Source organism: Acipenser ruthenus, chromosome 15 (genome assembly GCF_902713425.1).
Source record: "Acipenser ruthenus chromosome 15, fAciRut3.2 maternal haplotype, whole genome shotgun sequence".
Classification (NCBI taxonomy): domain Eukaryota; kingdom Metazoa; phylum Chordata; class Actinopteri; order Acipenseriformes; family Acipenseridae; genus Acipenser; species Acipenser ruthenus.
In genome coordinates this window covers 7,274,644-7,293,155 of record NC_081203.1, presented here as the reverse complement: position 1 = coordinate 7,293,155, position 18,512 = coordinate 7,274,644, and the positions used below count along the sequence as shown (strand labels likewise).

The 18,512-nt window shown below is 39.4% G+C and overlaps 1 protein-coding gene across 6 annotated transcripts in view; it reads left to right on the top strand.

Moving 5' to 3' along the window:
* Positions 1-18,512, top strand: part of LOC117421912 (spermatid perinuclear RNA-binding protein-like) — a 108,340-nt gene that overhangs the window by 48,374 nt on the left and 41,454 nt on the right. For all 6 annotated transcript variants that reach the window (XM_058987088.1, XM_058987084.1, XM_058987085.1 and 3 more), the window contains one exon: positions 9,835-9,999. In XM_058987088.1, coding sequence (XP_058843071.1) covers positions 9,997-9,999 — 3 coding nt within the window. In that variant the 5' untranslated portion in view covers positions 9,835-9,996. The remainder of the gene's footprint in view (positions 1-9,834; positions 10,000-18,512) is intronic.

Here is an 18,512-nt window from a genome sequence, read left to right as displayed (position 1 = left end):
ATGGGTTTTACATTTTATTATGATTTTTTTGCAGCTTATATAATTTCTTTTTTTAATACAAAGAAAAATACATTATCATTGGTAAGGCCTTTCTGTGGATATATTGGGTTTTCATTGCTGATTTAAGGTTGCCAAACTGCAAGCGCTAAGACACCCAGTGGTCATATTCATGCCTGTATATGGTTATTCTGTTTAGGCAGGAAAGGGTTAATACAGAACTCAATGAAACTTGTACCAAGACGCAGTTCAGCAGCAACGTCACAGCGTATATCTCTTCCAATCAAAGCTGCAGAACAGTACAAAACAGAGTACCAAATAATCATTTGTGCTGTATTCAGAATAAAATAACTCCTTTCCAAGTATCTTGCTTGTTCTTATTCATTGCGTTGTTCTGCTTATCATTCAGTATGTGTTTATATTCATCAAAGTTACATTGGCTTTCTAATTTCAATGCTACCCAAGTTTGGCTTCCTTCTTTTAGCACTTGCTATATACATTATTTTATTTTGTTTACAAATTTAAAGTCCGCCAGTGCCATGCATCCGGAAATTGTTTCATGACTGACTAGCAACAGCTGTAGAAACTGCGGTGTGCCGTCATTACAAGGGAACTCAAGCTGGGATCTTTAGAATTTCTAATCACAAATTTATTATTAAAAGCATACATCTGAGTAGGAATTTCAGATTGGGGAGTGCCTGTAGCGGTGTCTTTGGGGGAATGCCTGTGGTGGTGTCTTTGTTACTTACACAGTGCTTGCACAATATGTACTTTGTTTTTGCAAATCTATTTTTGCAAGTGCGGTTGAAATTTGTAATATTTAGCTGGTTAAAAAAAAAAAAATTGACCCTCAACAAACAGTCTCATCTTTTTATACAGAGGCTAATCGCTCACTAACAATTCAAGGAAGTCCATCCAGCTGCTTTGAAGCTATTGTGGTACAGTCGCCACCGCTTAGAACAGGCATGTTTTTGTGTTAACGTAAGTAAGTGATGGACGGTATAAACTCCAACCCAATAACCTGACATTCAAAATGTCCTCCAGACTCCAGACAGACTTGTTCAGACTCCAGCCAGGTAACATTTTCAGTTTGTTCTTGGCTTTTGATTTGAATTCAGCATACAGCAGAAAAGACTTTCAGGGGACAGCTTTGTCCCTGTACCTTTTCATTGTGTTGCTTTATTATTGCCTTCTGACTGTGTGGAGTATGATGATGTTGTTTTAAGTAGTTCCTGCTGAGCTGTGCGTGACTGCAAGTCTGCACTCGCCCATCTCATCAGCATCCGGAAGGGCCTATCCAAAAGGGAGAGGGGGGGGAGGGGGGGGTCAGTTTACATACCAAGTACTGAGCTCCTGCTGAATCATTACATTGTGTTTATTTTAAGAGCTGTCCAAAATCGTAGAATGCTGCTAGATTAAAGAATTGATGACTTGCTATTATCCTGAATGGGAGGCTTAAAGTTGGAAGGCTGCTCAGTTGTGGCCTCAGTTGTGCAATTCAGCAGTTCTTAATTTAGACATGGATAGTACATTTCTGATGCTGTTAAGTGTCATTGTTAAAACATAAAACAGCGAAATAAAGAAAAGGTGCATTTTGTTTAAAATGGGCTGATGTGATCCGGTCGGTGTGACATCTCTGCCACATCTTTGACCTGTTGAGCCATTTTCTGAAATGCAATCTGTCAGCAAATGGAAAGAGCAGTGTTCTCGCAAAAAGATTTTATGTTTTATAGATACCTGATGTCATTGACCAAAAAGACACAATCAAATGTAGTGTATCCGCCTGCGATTCCCTGATTTAATCTAGAGTGAGATGGGGAAGAGGGTTAGTGTGGATTGAGCTCTGCTTGAGATGATTGCTGTTAAAATCATAGGAAAGATGATCTAAAGAACTGTGACCCTCCTGCTGTGGCTGGTATTTATACAGTTCATTTTCCAGAGCTCCTATTTAAAATATGCAACTGGACAAATTAGTGTAAGTAAGAAGACTAGGCTGCTTTCCATTCCTGTCTGTTGAACAGCTTTACATAAACAGAACATTTATTTTAGGCTTGCTCCTGATGCAGTTTCCAAGTTGGGATTTGGGACAATGCTATTGAAGTTGATGTATATGTCAGATAAAATCAGCAAAATGGCTAAAATACCAGGCAAAAGGAATTTCCATGCTTTCATCAGTCTGGTCAGTGTCTGCTCTGGCCTCTGAGAAGGATTCAAGTTCTTGATTCCGTTTTAATTTATTACATTTTTAAAAGTTTATAGTTTTAAAATATATATAGTTAAACATTTTGAGAGGTTTTTAAATAAGTAGGTTTCTATAAATTACTCGATGAATATATATGCCTATAAATAGGTCTTCTGATTTTCGGCGTTTTACCTCAGCTTTTCTACTCCCCTTAAAAAATGCAGTTGATGGACCTGTTAAGCCATTCGTGTGTCTCAATCACAGCTGAGAAACGCGTTAATATTATAATGTATTTTTTAAATGTGCTTTTAATTCTTAGTCTTTCATTTAAATGCAGATGCGACTCATCTTTATTAAAATAAATACAGATTGTAAAAATGTGTCCAGCAAAATACTTTATTTTTCATTGTAGCTTTATTAAAGATTAGTCACTTGTCAACATGTTGCGATCTGGTTTGTACATTCTGCTTGTAAATGAAAAATTAAGGCTTGACCTATTTAAAAGCCCATTAAGTTGTTTGACAGAAAGCAAAAAACCCCAAAAAACTAAGCCCTATATATAAATAACATATATTTATATAACATATATAATGGTCTGTTTTGATACAGGGTGAGTTAATTGCATTATTACAGAAATGTTATGCAGTTTAATTATTCTAACAATTTACTAATAGCAATAGTTTGTACTTGTCTGACTGGCAGCAGTAGGAAAAAAAGACCAAAAAATAAACATAACATAAGCAATCTTCTCTCTTTAAAAAAAAAAAAAAAAAAAAGCTAACATGTATTAAACATCGCTCGAGTCTCAGTCCCAGAATAGCAGTTGCAAACCAAACCGACATCTCCCTCGGTATAGGGTGCAAAAAATAAAAAATAAAATTGTCATTCTGTAATCTGGCTCAACAAAATACATGAACTTGTTGAATCCAGTATCCTCCACAATTGAAATTGGTTGCAGGTCAGTTGAGATCTTCTCCAATAAATCAATGTGCTTTGTTTTCAGCCTGAGTTTTATCACATTTCCGAGCACTACCAGCAATACACTTGCATTGTTGTTTGTCTGGGCCCCAATCCGTGCTAGATCCAGCACCAGTAGTAGAAACAGACATCGTATGTACAGGATGCTTTATTTTCATGTGCTTTAACATTGTTCATGTACTGCCACTGTAATCACAATATGCCCAGACAAGGCTTTGCTTAATTCGCGCTCCCGAAGATGACCTTGATAGTCACGTGAGCAAAAGCATGCTGGCGATTGGGAGGTGAATATCCAGGGACAATGATGCCACGTGACAAAGGGAGGAAGTAGACAACGAAAAAAAAACAACCTCTTGAAGCCGTTATTTGCAGACACCCTCTTGTTCTTAATATTTGACCTGCACATTTGACGTTTAACGATTTTAAGCAAAATTAAATGCGTTTTTGACATTTTGCAAACTTTTAAATGTTTAAACTCTAAATGAATAACACCCCTAATTCAAGTACAGTGTACTAAATAAAAACGTCTGGATCTGAATATCATTGAAGTGCATGTAGTGTGCAGTATGTCAACATTGGCATTTATCCCATTGAGAGTAGGTTATTATCCCCAGCATGGGGTGCAGTCGTAGATATAGTGTAGTATATGTGGAGGCGATTGTATGTACTGTATGTTACACAGCTTTTCATATACCTGGAAAACTGCTTAGCATAAGTTATTGAGAGTATCACATTTTGGATATACCTGGTGATGTCTGTCTGTCCATACAGTCGTGTGTGTGTGTGTACATACAGTACAAGTATCTTAAGAACACAAGTTATTCCACATACTGTAAATCGATCATTATAATATACCATAATACAAACCACTTGTTTGCTTACGTAATGACATCAAGATCTTAAATATCACTTATCTAATTTTCAATCAAATTATTCATTGGCATTTCTTGATCTATACTATTGGAAATATATGTTACTGACATACTTGTTAGTTTGGTCATGATATTCTAATCACCTGGTACCTATAAAGCAAAGTTTCCAAAGCTGTGGTCTCAGTTATTCCCAATTTTGTTTTCCATTTCTACACACTGAAACCATGAATCTGCTTCATCTCATGTCTCTAACAACCTCCTAGTGCCTATGTTTATCTGTCTGCTCCAAGCACTGACATATATTTAAATCTAAAATCCGCCGTTGCTAAAATATAATCACAAGCTGCTGTTTTCCAATTACAGTTCAGTTCGCACCGCATGAAAAGCTGCAGTTTTAAGATGGTTTCTTTGGAATGACCTTTTTCCCCTCTCTCTGTTGCTAGCCTTGATACTAAGTAGCCTGTCCCTTACTGTCTCCCCAGTGCTTAGCTAATTAATGGATTGCTTATCTTGTGATCTAAGGACGTATAGTCTCTCCTAAAGTCTCTCCATTTTACTTACTGACACATACATTTATAAGAAGCGCAGCATGCTTAATTGGATGGAGGGCTGCTGTATTAGTGGCTCCATGCATCAAAAAGGAATGTTTGAACCTTATCCTGAAAAAGGTTACCATGCTGTTTGATATCTGGCGAGGCTGCAAATGAATTAAACTGTCAGTTTCAGGTGGTGCTGAAGATAAGTACTGCAGCACTCTAACATAGTAACCCTGAGCCTAAGATGGCCAGCAAGTTATAGGACCATCAGGCGTGGTGCTTCAGTCTGAATGATTATAGATGTAGATCACAACATATTGTTAACTTCTTATACTTACATTTTTGATGCTGGATTCAATATTCCTATAATTTTTTTTTTTTTCCTGCTGGTCAGTACCTTAAAATTATCATTGGAGACCTACAGTATAAAACAAATGAAAGTCCACAACAGAAAACATTCATAGAATTATTTTGTTAGCAACAATCACTTTAAATGAATCACATTTAAATAATGTCTTTGGATTTCTGATTTTACAACATTTGTTTTTATAGAGGCTGTATGTGTATCTTTATTGGTTCTACACTCGTTAAAACCTGGCTTGTTTTTTGAAGTGGGACATAGGCAACATGTATTGCATGAGTAACACGCACACACCCTTTAGGTATTGAAATGTACAGGGTGTAACACGACAGATCCAGTTACTACTGTAAATATACACCAAAGATACAGCCATAGCAATAACTGTTATACAGAAGACCCAAGCAAAGACCATGAGATTATAGTCTCTGAATGTTTTTGTTATGATGTGTTAAAACAAGCCGTTTGGAAATAGCCAACCATTGTCCTAGCGTAAAGAGGGTGCAATTAGAGACGGGCTGCTTATAACGAGGATGGACTGTACATTACATTAACAACAATTACTCCTTAAAACCCTGCCATTTGGAAAAATAATTTGGATTATTTGATTAAAACTAATCTACAGATTAATGGAGAATAACCACGTAAATCGCTCTATTCATTCCCTTTAATGTCACCCTGTTGCAGTAGTGTTTGTATTTCAAATATGTTCTTACTCATTGCAAGGTGTCCTGTTGCGTTTTTTACCTTCACAGCAGTTCAGTGAAATGTCACTCATGTGCCAGTAGCAGCTGCTTCCTCTTTTCTTTCTAGAAATGGTTACAGGCATAACTTTTACACCCTCTTGTTTTAATCTACCAGCTTGTCAAAAAAATGTAAGGTTAGTTTAGGTGCATGAGAAACAAAATGGTTCCAGATAAGACTACTCTTATCAGTCATGTATCTACAAATATTAAAAACAATTGGCTTTGTCAGTTGTTCATTAATCAGCATGTGATAGTTAAGGTTTATTGGATTATAAAAAACAATCATGTATTTTTGTATGTAGCCTAATATGTTTGGAAAGAATAGTCCTAAAATGGGGGAAGTTCTCACAAAAAAATTAAGCTACTGTATAGACCTGATGCGTTAATTTTGACTGTTTCTTATCCATTAACATGACATTGCAGTGAAAGTTCCTTTACAGGAACAGAGAAAGGAACTTGTAGGTCACGTGACCCATGGAAGGGATGCACTGCATTGCCTGATTTAGATTGAAACAGCATCACAGGCTTTTGCATCTTCATGTGTGCTGAATGGAAATGCACAAGTGGAACCTGTCCTGCTAATTAAAGATGTTACACAGCTTCCTAGCTGGGCTATACTGGGGTAAATACGTACAGCACATGGAACCATATAAAATTACATTAACAAATGATACAGAATTGCTCAGCTGTTCCTGTTCATTGGCATTTCAAGTCCTGCTCTCCTGATAACATGGCACGTTTGGATAAACAAACCTGTACACTGCAGTATTTATTTACTGGGACAGTAACATTCGGTTGCATGGTTGGAGCTGTCTGATGTAAAAGACTGACTTCAGTTGTTTGTTTGGTGGCTGTCTCAGCATAGACCTGAACTACTGTGACATCCTGTTTAAATGATATCTCTTGGAAATCTTTTATATTCAGATTTCTATTCAGACAGCATCCTTCAGGCAGTCAAGAACAGGGCTCACTATTGTGTCTTGATCTAGTAGATAATCAATTGGGAATTTCAGCAATAAATTAGTGTGCATCAAACAAGAAATACATGTATGGTAATGCGCTTTTTAGTTAAGTTTATTTGTTAGTTTCTAATGACTTTCATACAGTAATTTCATATTTAAAAATGAATTAATGTAAATCATATACATAGACTGCACTGGATATATTAATTGACTTCTATAATAATAGAGTGAGAGCTTTCAGTTCTGTTAATTAGTTTATGTTGTTCAAGCAATGTTGCCAGCCGATGATAAAGTGGCACTGGAATTCGATGTTGTTTACATGCTTTTTTAATTTTGATGATGGATTTCAGTGCATTCAGCAGGTGAAACACGGCACAGGAGAATAAGCCGTCCATCTGTTCAGACCAGCACAGCCATGTGGGTACTGATCCCTGAATTAACCACTCCTTCCAAAGGAGCATTCGGCATGGACATGTAAACCATGTGTGACAGTAGAGAAAGGACCATCAAACCAGGGGTGTCAGTAACCCTAAAATACAAGCATGAGTGAGAAATAAAAGCAGTTGCCATTTTCTGGAGATCAAGTGGGAACTTGTCAGGAAGACTCTTCAGCATCTCGTATCTCACTGTGAAATGCCGCTTTAAGAAGTATTTTGAAACACTAAAAGTTTGGTCTTTTGTGGTTTTGTGAATATCCCTTTCAAATTCACATTGCATATTTTAGGGTGTTGAATATGCATGCAGACAGGGTTTTCTTGTTGAATATATCAAATGTATTTATTCACATTCTAATGGAAGATATTTGAATTTATTTCACATGCGTTGCAGTTACTGTATGTGCCATCCTTCTACAGGTGTACATGTCAACTGCCTTGAATCTTCCTCAAACCTGTCATAGACTCATAGCCTCCTGTAGACCTTTTGGATTTAATTAGGTTATAAACCTAATGTTACAAAAAGCCTGTTTTATACAGCTACAAGTACACTGTGTGTGCACTGGATGTAGTCAGTCGTATGGGTTTGAGTATTATCCTGCAGGGAGCTGTTAGTTTGCTGTAAATGTAAACAATATTTATTTAGTAGAGGAATACCGCAAATGGAGAGTTTTAGGATATCTGAAAATAATTATTAATCGATATGCTTTTGCACATAATGATAAATGAATACATTTGTTATTTGGTTTAACATTAAATTATCTGCAATAAACTAATCATTGGTTATTTTCAACTGTAACATTTTACATTTAAGTTGAATTAAACCACCCTATTTAAAATGATAGTTGGTGATTGTTTATTAATTGTTGCTTCAGGGATGTGACTGATTTGTAAGCATTGTCTAAGTTTAAATGCATGCTTAAGGAAACTGTCTGAAAAAAACTATGAGGGCAGAACTATTGAATCTGTAACATTCACTTTGAAGAACTGCTCCAGAATATGAACGATTTAACCAAGCATTATTCATTCAGTAAAGTCTGATACCCATCAGTACAATACACCCCAACACTACATCCAGGTAGTGAGGCCGCTGTATAACCCTGAACACAGTGCAAGATTCACAGGATTAGGGGTGCAAGTTTTGTTGGTAACTCCATTAAGGTTTAAATAAAGTGCGTACAACACTAAAGTGTATATGGAATAGACTGAATAAATACAGAATATTAAATATATGAAATATACTCTGTATGCACTGTACTGTTCATGTCTTTGGCTTCAGGGAATTTCTGCGCCACTGTGCATCAGTGTTTGAGCTTTCAGTGCTAGTTGTTTTAAGTAAGCATAATTGTATAAAAAATAAAACACATTACAGGTAGGTACTTCACTAACATCTGGAGTATTCCAACATGCTGTAAGTAAACACATGGTAGTCTTTGTCAAGTTCCTGTGGGGTGTAAATCACACTGCTTATTAATATGCAGAGTCGGTCTACTCACTGCACAGGAAAGTATTTATGTCTTAAATTCGGAGTCACTTTCAGAATACACAACATGTAGCACATTCTATATAAAATGCAGAGGTCTTTATAAAATGTATTGTTGTAATACACATTGGAGATTTCAGTAATTGTATGAAAGTGTCCTTCATTTCGGTTGTTTTAATGAAAAATGGTAAAATAAGATTCACTTCCCTGTTGGATTCCTGAATGAAATTGTTTTTGTTTCTCTTATTGCATTTCAAATCAGCCTTTTCACTTTCAGCATATTCATTTCATAACTGCTACAGAGTATTGATACTCTTGAATACCACTTGCATTTATTTCAAATGCTTGCTAAGTGTAAAAAAATATATAAAAATAAAATGCTGTTTAAAATGAACAGCTCCTACTTTGTTCGTGCTTTATACACACCGTTACACAGGATTTCTGCCAGCACTTGTTTAAATGAGTTCAGTTGATAGAGAAAAATATCTCTACTAGTGTCATGCTGTAATATAGGCTATTAGATACAGTGTATTGGATGAGTAAATCGGAGCTCAGTATTGCTTTGGTGCACCCTTGCACAATTGCCTCTTTCATCTTGCTTGCTGTGCTCAGCCGACTAAACCATTTATAGGGTAATAATCCAGTTTACCGAAATTGATTTCTCCCAGCAAATTATATTATGAAAATCTTGCAGCTAATGAAATTATTCTGTACATATTCCTGCTTCCTGCTGCACTTCCATTCACTATGTAGACAGAGTTTGAAAAGAAGCCAACATGTATTTACATTTTAAAAAATATACAGTATGTACAAGGTTACGTACAGCTCTGTGTGCACGCCTGTTTTAGTTATATCATCTATAGCCCATCATGAATACAGAAATGGGGTTTTTAAAACAAACTAACTAAGAATACCTTGGGTAAATAAGTATATTTCTGGTTGGCATTGCTAACTTGTTCAAAGGACCGGTAATGTGAAGTAAGGAGTTCAGTTAGATGTGTTTGAGAAAGCAGATTTCCCCAGGGATCCCTGCTTTCTGTTTAGCCTTTAACGATGTGACAGTTTCTAAGACGTTAGAATAGACTTTCTTTTTTTTTTTTTTTTTTCACTATAGCTTCCAGTAGTCAGTGCCATTTAAACAGATTTTTAAAAACAGATTTTACTAGAATATTGTGGATAGTCCTGTATTAACTGCTTTGAGTCCTGAGCAGTAATTGTGTGTTTCTTATAGCTGTTGTCTGTGGTTTAAGTATTTCATTGTTTTTCCTTTTTTTTTCTTCCCTCAGGTGTGATACCGGAAACCTCTTGCCAAGACTCCTTTGCTATTTTGATACCCGAGTTGTCCAGGGATTTTGGAGGAGCTTATGAGGAAAACAGTGCCTTGTGAAGACGACTGAGCAAGACCCATAAAGGAGGAGAAGGGGAAGCTGAAATAGCCAGCAGTAACCATGGTACACTCCCTGCTCTGCCTTTGTGTATGACCTTGTCAGATTACCTTGTACAGTGCAGAAATTGAAATGATGAGTAAGAAAGAAAGAATAGTAAGAATTAAGAGAACCAATTCATTGTACAGTATAGGTTGATTAACTGTGGTGGGCATCACAACAGTAATAAAGACAAAGCAGATTTTGATTTATTGCCTTCACCTTAAAACCACAGAATGGAGCCTCCTGAGTCTGCAGCACATGAATTATTAAAGGCAAAGAAGAGGATGTTCATAAATAACATTCTCTAATGAAAGCAGCGCTAACGTGCTGTCATAAACTGCTGGGTGACCTTGGGCTCAGATCACATTACGAACATTTTTAACTGTACCGCTGTTGCTGCCGCTGCCAGCTTCTTTTTAAAGGTACAATCATTAGCATTTCTGAGAGAGAATAAGGACATTCTGATGGATGTCTTTGGGCTGCAGATGGAAGTTTAAAGGGATGGATAGATGTTTCTTGTCACTGAATTCTGAACCAGGATTCATTATATTGTAAGACTTGCTGATTTGCGCTTATAAAGGCATTTTTGTCTGCTTTGCTGCACATTACCAACCTAAAACAACGGGAATATAAAAGGTCTTTTGTAAGAAAAACAGGAAAGTGTATTTTATTATTTAGTTTTTGTTTAAAGATACGTGTGACGTTTTTGTACTACTACTATATATTTAAATCAGAAAATGAATTCCGGAATATTATTAAACATTGCCAGTGGATAGTAATGATTTGAATGCAGTCCCAGTAAGGTAAATGGTGTACTCGCATCTGCTTTGTCAAAGCTTCAGCTGTCCAGATGAACAGCCAGTGACAATCGTTAAAATAGAAGCCATTTAGGAAAGTAACAAATAAACCTAGGTGTGGAATTAAAACAGTAACAACAGTGGTGGAAATGTGGGTCAGAGGTTCATTATTTTGCAGGATTTTATAAAAGTCACCCTCCTGAGAAACAAAAAGAAAGTACAGTATACCTGCCCAATGGTTTAGGGGAAAAAATTAACTTTAAAAAAATGTAGCACATTCTATATAAAATGCAGATGTCTTTATAAAGAGCATTGTTGTAATGCACATTGGGGATTTCAGTAATTGTATGAAAGTGTACTTCATTTCGGTTGTTCTAATGAAAAATGGTAAAATAAGATTCACTTCACTCTGTTGGATTCCTGAATGAAATTGTTTTTGTTTCCCTTATTGCATTTCAAATCGGCTTTTTCCGTAAACATATTAATCTCCACTGTCTTTGAATGTGGTTTATAACCTCTGCATAGCTGCATTACTTTTCTTTTTATGGAGTCACTCAGTCCGGCACAAATGGACACAAGCCTATATTAGCCATTAATAAAGTCGACAGCCATGTGGACTCAGTTCTGTACTGTATGTCTGGAGTCTTAAGCGTCTGCTGAACCTCAGGATCTGAGCTTTTGATATCAAATTAAAAGTGACAGGAGCACTCTAAACAAACTGCTTTTGAAGTGCGTGTGTGCTGACTTTCAGCAGTCAAGTGCAGGCTTGAAACAATTGGCCTCTGTCTCTTTGCAGTTTTGAGATTACAGAGCAGATGAGAGAATTCACTATGGAAGCTTGTCTTGCTTTGTACCTCTGGAGGCCTGGGCTCTAACCCAGCTTTGGTCACAGGTGAAACAAGTTTGGTGGTCTCCACCTACATGTAGCTGACATTAGTCCACAAAACCAGCACACAATCTAGCTTGGTGGTGGCCAGTACACCAAACACTGCGATCCATTTTGGTGGCTCTCAACGGGCTCCACGATCCACCAGTAAGCTATGACCAACAATTATTAGCGGGATTTAATATAATAGTGTTCAATACGTAATAGCAATAATAAAACAAAACAACCACAACAACAAAAACGTAACAAACGCTTTACGCTAACTTTTTTATGCACATGCGCGCCTAGGTTTAAAAAAAAAAAAAACACACACACAAATAATAATACAATTTTTGCTGAAATGTATTGTTGAAATATCTACAGATCTTTTTTTCCTCCCTTTCTTACATAACACTTGTGCAGTTCAATACTTTTGCATCAACTAAATTAAAATGGCAACTTTTTTTTTTTTTTTTTTTTTTAGCTGCCTGGTCGCATGTTCCTCAGAATGTGCTGCTTGCCTGTTTATGGTAGCGGGATGGTCTGCATCTCCGCACATTGCGTGCTGTTTTGAAGCACTGTGTTTAATATTTTTAATAATTGTCGTGTTTGAACTTCTGGCTCCCTGTTAAATGCAGTCTTGCCTGACATCAGTTCCCCTGCATTCTGATAAAACATGCAAAACATGGATTTTTTTAACATTGTCAAACTTAAGCAGGGGAAATCTTTTAGCCACTATTGGTTGAACTTGTATTTTACAACAGTGAATATGCTGCAACTAACTCCAAGTTCCCTGTTCGCTTTCATCTTCTGACATACCTGCATTGCTCATTTCTTGTAAAGACGCCGACATATATGAATTTGTTATTTTCCTCATCTTGGTTTGACAAACTGCCTGGAAATTAGTAGCCATCGCACTGATAAATCAGTGAAATTGGCAGGGTATGGGAGTTGTAGTTTTTAATGTGTGATTAACAGTGGGCAGTGGACACCAATAAACTACATTCCCAGTATACATTACGATTGAGCTATGAGTTTAGATCTGACTGTGAGGTGTTTTTTTTTTCAGCTTTTCAGTTGAAAAAATAAATCACGTTTATTGTTTATAGTCAAACTTTAGGAATTTCTAGTCGCATACATGTGCCTAAATTCAAATGTACGTTCACACAAGCATTTTGTTGGTCTCATATGCAGAAACTGTAGGCATATTTTCATCTGTGCTACTGGACGACACAGAAGGCTCTGCCCATCAGCCAAACAAAAACTGTTGTATGCTCATATGCTAGTGCTTGTTCTGATTTGTCCCGAGATCCACCGAAAATCTTTTGCGACCCACCCGTGGATCGCAATCCACGTATTGGCCACCGCTGATCTAGCTAGATTGGCAGAGACCCAGGACTGAATGGGTAGGGGGGTGTTCAGGTCAGGACTGTGGTACCGGACTAGTCGGAGCCAAGAAAAAAGCAGATGATGGTCAATAACTAAAAAGGTGACAGCTAGGGGGTTTTTATTATTTTTTTTATGTGCACTGTAATTTTATTTTGCTAGCAATACGATTGTTGATGGAGTGACCCCTGTTTCGGTGCACAACAACACACTGGCATAGTTCAGTTATCTGCATTGTTACATACAGTAATGTGACTTTGTCTTGTTTTTAATTAAACATGAGACTACATTCAGAGCTTTAAACAGGGCTTTCAGTTTTTAATGTAAAAATTTCAGTGCACTATCCCATAGGTGTAATAAGTACTGTAGACACACAAGGGCATATGTGGAATACAATTTTTTTTATTTTATTAAAGTAATACTAAAATTGGTTTATACTCTAATACTGCTCCAATCAAACAAGGCACTGGAATTGTGGTAACTTATTTGATTGTGTGACAATTTGAAACGCATTTGTTCCACAGTAACCTTGCTTTGGGGAAGATGGTAAGGTTTAAAAGCATATGCTGCAAAGCATGTCTCCCCTGGCTGTTTGAGTTCTAGCTTCCTTTGCATTCAAGTTTAAAGTGCATCTTTGGTCAGTGATCTTCAATTATTGTACCACTGTGATCATTATGACACAGAAGAAAAGCCAGCAAGGTAATGGTTTATTTAACTCGTCTTTTCATGGTGCACAGGAGCCTCTGGGTTGGTTTGACTTTGCTTTGTTCGAATGACACCAAGGAGGTAAAAACAATACATTGTCAGTTACCTGGTAGCTCTCTGTGTATTCTGCCAATTGAGGAAGTAGCTTTAAAAATAAATAAATAATGCATGTAAGAGGTGAACGAGTGTTATTGTCCTATTGAATTTAAACTTTAGCTGAGATAAGCTTTTTTATTTGTGCTTCCTGTGAGCGGATGGTATAACTGCATTTGTATGATTTTGAGTCAGGGTGCAAGGACACTGCAGGAAAAGGACAGCTTGTCATTGAGTTTAGATTGATTGCCTCTGCAAGCATGTTCCATGCATATTGAGAGTGCCAGGGCCAAGGCAACCAGCATGCAGTAGTTATAGATTTTTGCAGTTTGCATCTATAAAGTCATCAGGGACTTTAAGCTGCACAAATTGTTAGATGACCTGAAACAGAATTAGGCTGACATCTAGGCAGTTTTCAGTATTGTCTTAATCCTATATACATGTCTGTTTTTAAAGCAAACACTCTTCTCTGTATGCTATAGGCTAGCCTACTTTTTAGCCTCTCTGTTGCTGCTTCATGAAAACATTGGTGTTAACTGATTTTTATTGGTATAGGGCAATTAGTTTTTTTAAGGGGGCCAGATTGGGGGGGAAAAAAAATTAGGAGTAGGTGGGCCAGAAGTATTTTACTCTGCACATTTTTAAGCAATATAATAAATATTATATAACGTAAGAATAAGACTTACAAATTTTACCATATGAATAGTACTTTAATAATAGAACAGTGTGCACATTTAACAGAATATCATTACAAACCTTTTAAAATGTATGTGACATATTTAAAAGTATAACTGTTATACTATTATATACTAGTGCTGGGACAAATATCCAAATATTCCAACAAATATTTTTTGACATGTATTCGGAAACAAAAATCAGATGTTCATATTCGCTACACATGACAAAAATGCCTTGCACTTATTTACCGTCTCACCAGAATTTACACGACAGTTTAAAAATTTTGCAAATGAAAAATAGCTGTGTGTAATATGTGAGATGAATGAATGAATATATATATAATATTGTAAACGAGCCAGCACTCACGGTCGTTCGTTGACCCTTTTAAAACACTGACCCAGACACAAGAAATAGATTTTTAACTGCGCTGACGCGCTATTTTTAATAAACAAACAAATAAAACACAAAATAAACACCTAGCTCTTTTCTGACCAATAACTAACACGCTACCTTTTCTTTGTTCGCCTGCACGCACTCGCAAGCGGGCTCTTCACACAGCAGCCCTGTGCAGATTGACTGCACTCTTAAATACCCTGCACCTGGTTCTAATTTACAATAACTACCAGATGCAGGGGGTAATTAACAATAAAACAATTAAGCTAAACCAAAATGTGCCTACGCACATAATATGAATCTCAAAAAACAATCGATTAGGAAAATAAATCTACATTAATGTATGCACATTAAACTGAACTCTATTGTACAGTGTGTATAGGTAAAGAATGCAGAATAAAGTCTATAGGACAGCGCACACATACAGTATTTTTCAAAATAAAATGACTGTACTTTTTTTTTTTTCGTGCAACGTCACTGAGAGGGGCATTTAGTGTCTAAAAGGCAGCGACAGTTTACAGCAGCCCGCAGAGACAAAAGCAGAAACAAAACATCACAGGAACTTGTTTAGAGCAAATAAAAAAAAAAAAAGGGGAAACACTGTAAATCTGATGTATCTGACTTCTTATATTAGAACATTTATTCTGTCTCATGTGTTTTTAATAAATATGTTTTTACAACATTTATACATATCAAAAAACAAGTGGATATAAGCATATATTATTTCATGAGCTAAATGTATCGGGTGCGGGTTTTTTTTCTTATTACTGATTTAATAATGGAATGAATAATTTATTTTATTTATAAATATTTATTTTGAGGAAATAAATTGAGAGTGGTGTCCATTATTGCTTATAAAGACCCTGAGAATAAACACATATTATTACATTACAATCTCTCAGGTGAATCCAATGTCTTGTAATTTGCCCAAAATCAATATTTTTCAACAAAACTTTCACAAAGTATTTTAAGGTCCCTCTGGTCATAGAAAAACACGTTTTTATACATGTATCTCTAAGCAGAATACATAATAAAAAATACAAAAAAAACAAACAAAAAAAACCCCTGAAATATTGTTGGAAAAAGAAGCGAAAAGTTTGTATGGTTTCTGAAGTACTTTATAATGTTCCACAGAGTGTTCTGAAAAAAAGGACACAATTACCAAGATGTTACTGTAAAAATGTAATAGATAATTTACTGTAATAGATTTTTAGTGAGTTTTTATAGGAAGGGAGTCAACTACCGTACCAAACCACATACACACACACGCACACACACAGACAAGAACACAAGACAAAGAACGCAAAAGACGCTGCAAATGTAAACCTCTCGTATAGCCTTGTATATTTGTATAAATGCATGTTGTTAAGCACAACTAACTGAACTTTTAGCAGTAGTAGTAGTAGTCCTATTTATTGCCCAGAGGGCGGACTACACCGACTGCCCAGTGGCAGCCGGTGCACCGGACGCCCAAAGGCGGCCGGAGAAAAAATTCAATTTAGCACCTCTATAAAGGGGTGCTAACAAGACTGGGCAATAACTAACAAACAGAAAAACCGGTCAAAAAAGGACTGTAAATTAAATCTTTATAACAAAAGGGGAGGTGGTACAGAGCACGCCCCCCAGAGCCCACTGGTCGACAAAAGTGTCCATGTTGCCAGCGGACTCCGCGTGGGCGTGCTCTAACTTAACCCTTGAACGGAGAAGGGCCCTGAACATGGCCCCACAGTCAAAGAGACCCTCCCCGATCATCTTACGCTTCCTGGTCTTGTAAATTGCCAGTTTAGCAAGAGCCAGGAGCAGATTCACGAGGAGGTCTCTTTTCCTGGTGGAGCCACGGACAGGGTGCCCGAATATGAGGAGGGTTGGGGAGAAGTGCAGCCAGAACTGCAGCAAAAGGTTTTTCAATAAAAGGAAAAACGGCTGCAGCCTGGCGCACAGAAAATAAATGTGGCTTACCGACTCGGACTGACCGCAGAAAGGGCATGCGGCGTCCGAGTCGGTAAAGTGACGCAGGATCTCTCCTGACGCGAGCGCTCCGTGCAGGACCCTCCACCCCAAGTCCCCAGCTCCCCTGGAGACCAGCGGGGAGTACAGGGCCTCCCACTGGGGACCGACGCCCTCCGGTGGTCGGAGGGTCTCCCGCCAAGCGGTGTCTCGGCGGGAGACGAGGGCGAGGAAGTGGAGGGTGTGGAGCGTCATCGCGTACAGGGTCCTCCTCGACGCCGATCGGAGGGGCGTCGAGGAGAACCGCGAGATCCTGCTCAGGTTGTTCTCGAGGGGAGGCCGAGGGGGGGCTCGGGCCTTGGGTTCGATCAGCAGGACCGGAGAGCCGGGGGTAGGGGGGGGGATGGAAGATGGCTCCCCGGTCCTGAGAACTCCCTCGAGATACCTGACAGAGTCTGGGTGCAACGCTGCTTTGCACTCCCGGATCGCGCGGCCGGCCGTCCTGACGGTCGCCCGAGCCGCCCTGGCGACGAGCGACTCGGGGGTCAGCCACTCTGACCGCTCGCGATCCAGGAGATCCCAGACTCTGGTCACCTTGGCCGAGATCAGCGCGCGCCGCACCGAGGGGGACTCCAACGCCTGCGCACCCAGGTGGGGGTTGTGCAGCAGGGGCTCCAGCAGGAGTTCCTCGCCCTCGGTCGGAACGGCGTCTCGGCCGACAGAAAACATGCTCCGGGTCCTGAGCAGGTCCTGGTAAAAGACCGGCAGCTCGGGGAGACGGATTCCCCGGAGGTCGATCCAAAGGAGCTGCCGGTCGTAGCCCAGGTCGTGCAGCTGGCGCAACAAAAGCGACGCCAGCGTGCACCACTGCGGGGCCGGGTCTGCGTAGAGGAATCTCTGCAGCGTCTGGAGGCGGAAGGTGTGCACCTGGCTCTTGATGCACACCAACCCTTGGCCTCCCTCGGCCAGAGGGAGGCTCAGAACCGCCGCAGAGACCCAGTGCTTTCCGGCCCAGAAGAAGTCCGTCAGCTTCCTCTGGACCCTGGACACAAACTCAGGGGGCGGGCTCAGGACGGTGAGTCGATGCCAAAGCATCGACGCCACCAGTTGGTTAATCACTAAAGCCCGTCCCCTGAAGGAAAGCAGTCTCAGCAGACCCGACCACGACCTCAGCCGAGCAGCCACCTTGTCCTCCAACTCCACCCAGTTGGCTGCGACCGAGGTCTCCGCGGGGCTCAGGTGGACTCCCAGATATTTAAAACTGTCCGCGCTCCACTTGAACTGCTGGAGCGCGACAGGGAGGGAGTCCACCCGCCAGGGACCCACCAGTAACCCGGAGCACTTGTCCCAGTTGATCCTGGCAGAGGAAGCGGCAGAGTAGACGCTCTGGCAGCTCCGCATCCTCTCCAGGTCGACCGGGTCGGAGGCCACCAGGAGCACGTCGTCGGCGTAGGCCGACAGGACCACCCTCGTGTCCGGCGCGCCGAGCGCCAACCCCGTGAGCCTCCTGCGAAGGAGGCAGAGGAAGGGCTCGATGCACAGCGCGTACAGTTGTCCGGACAGAGGGCAGCCCTGACGCACTCCTCTCCTGAACGCGAGGGGCGCGGTCAGGGACCAGTTAACCTTTACGAGGCACTCGGCAGAGGCGTACAGCATCCGGAACAGGCCGACAA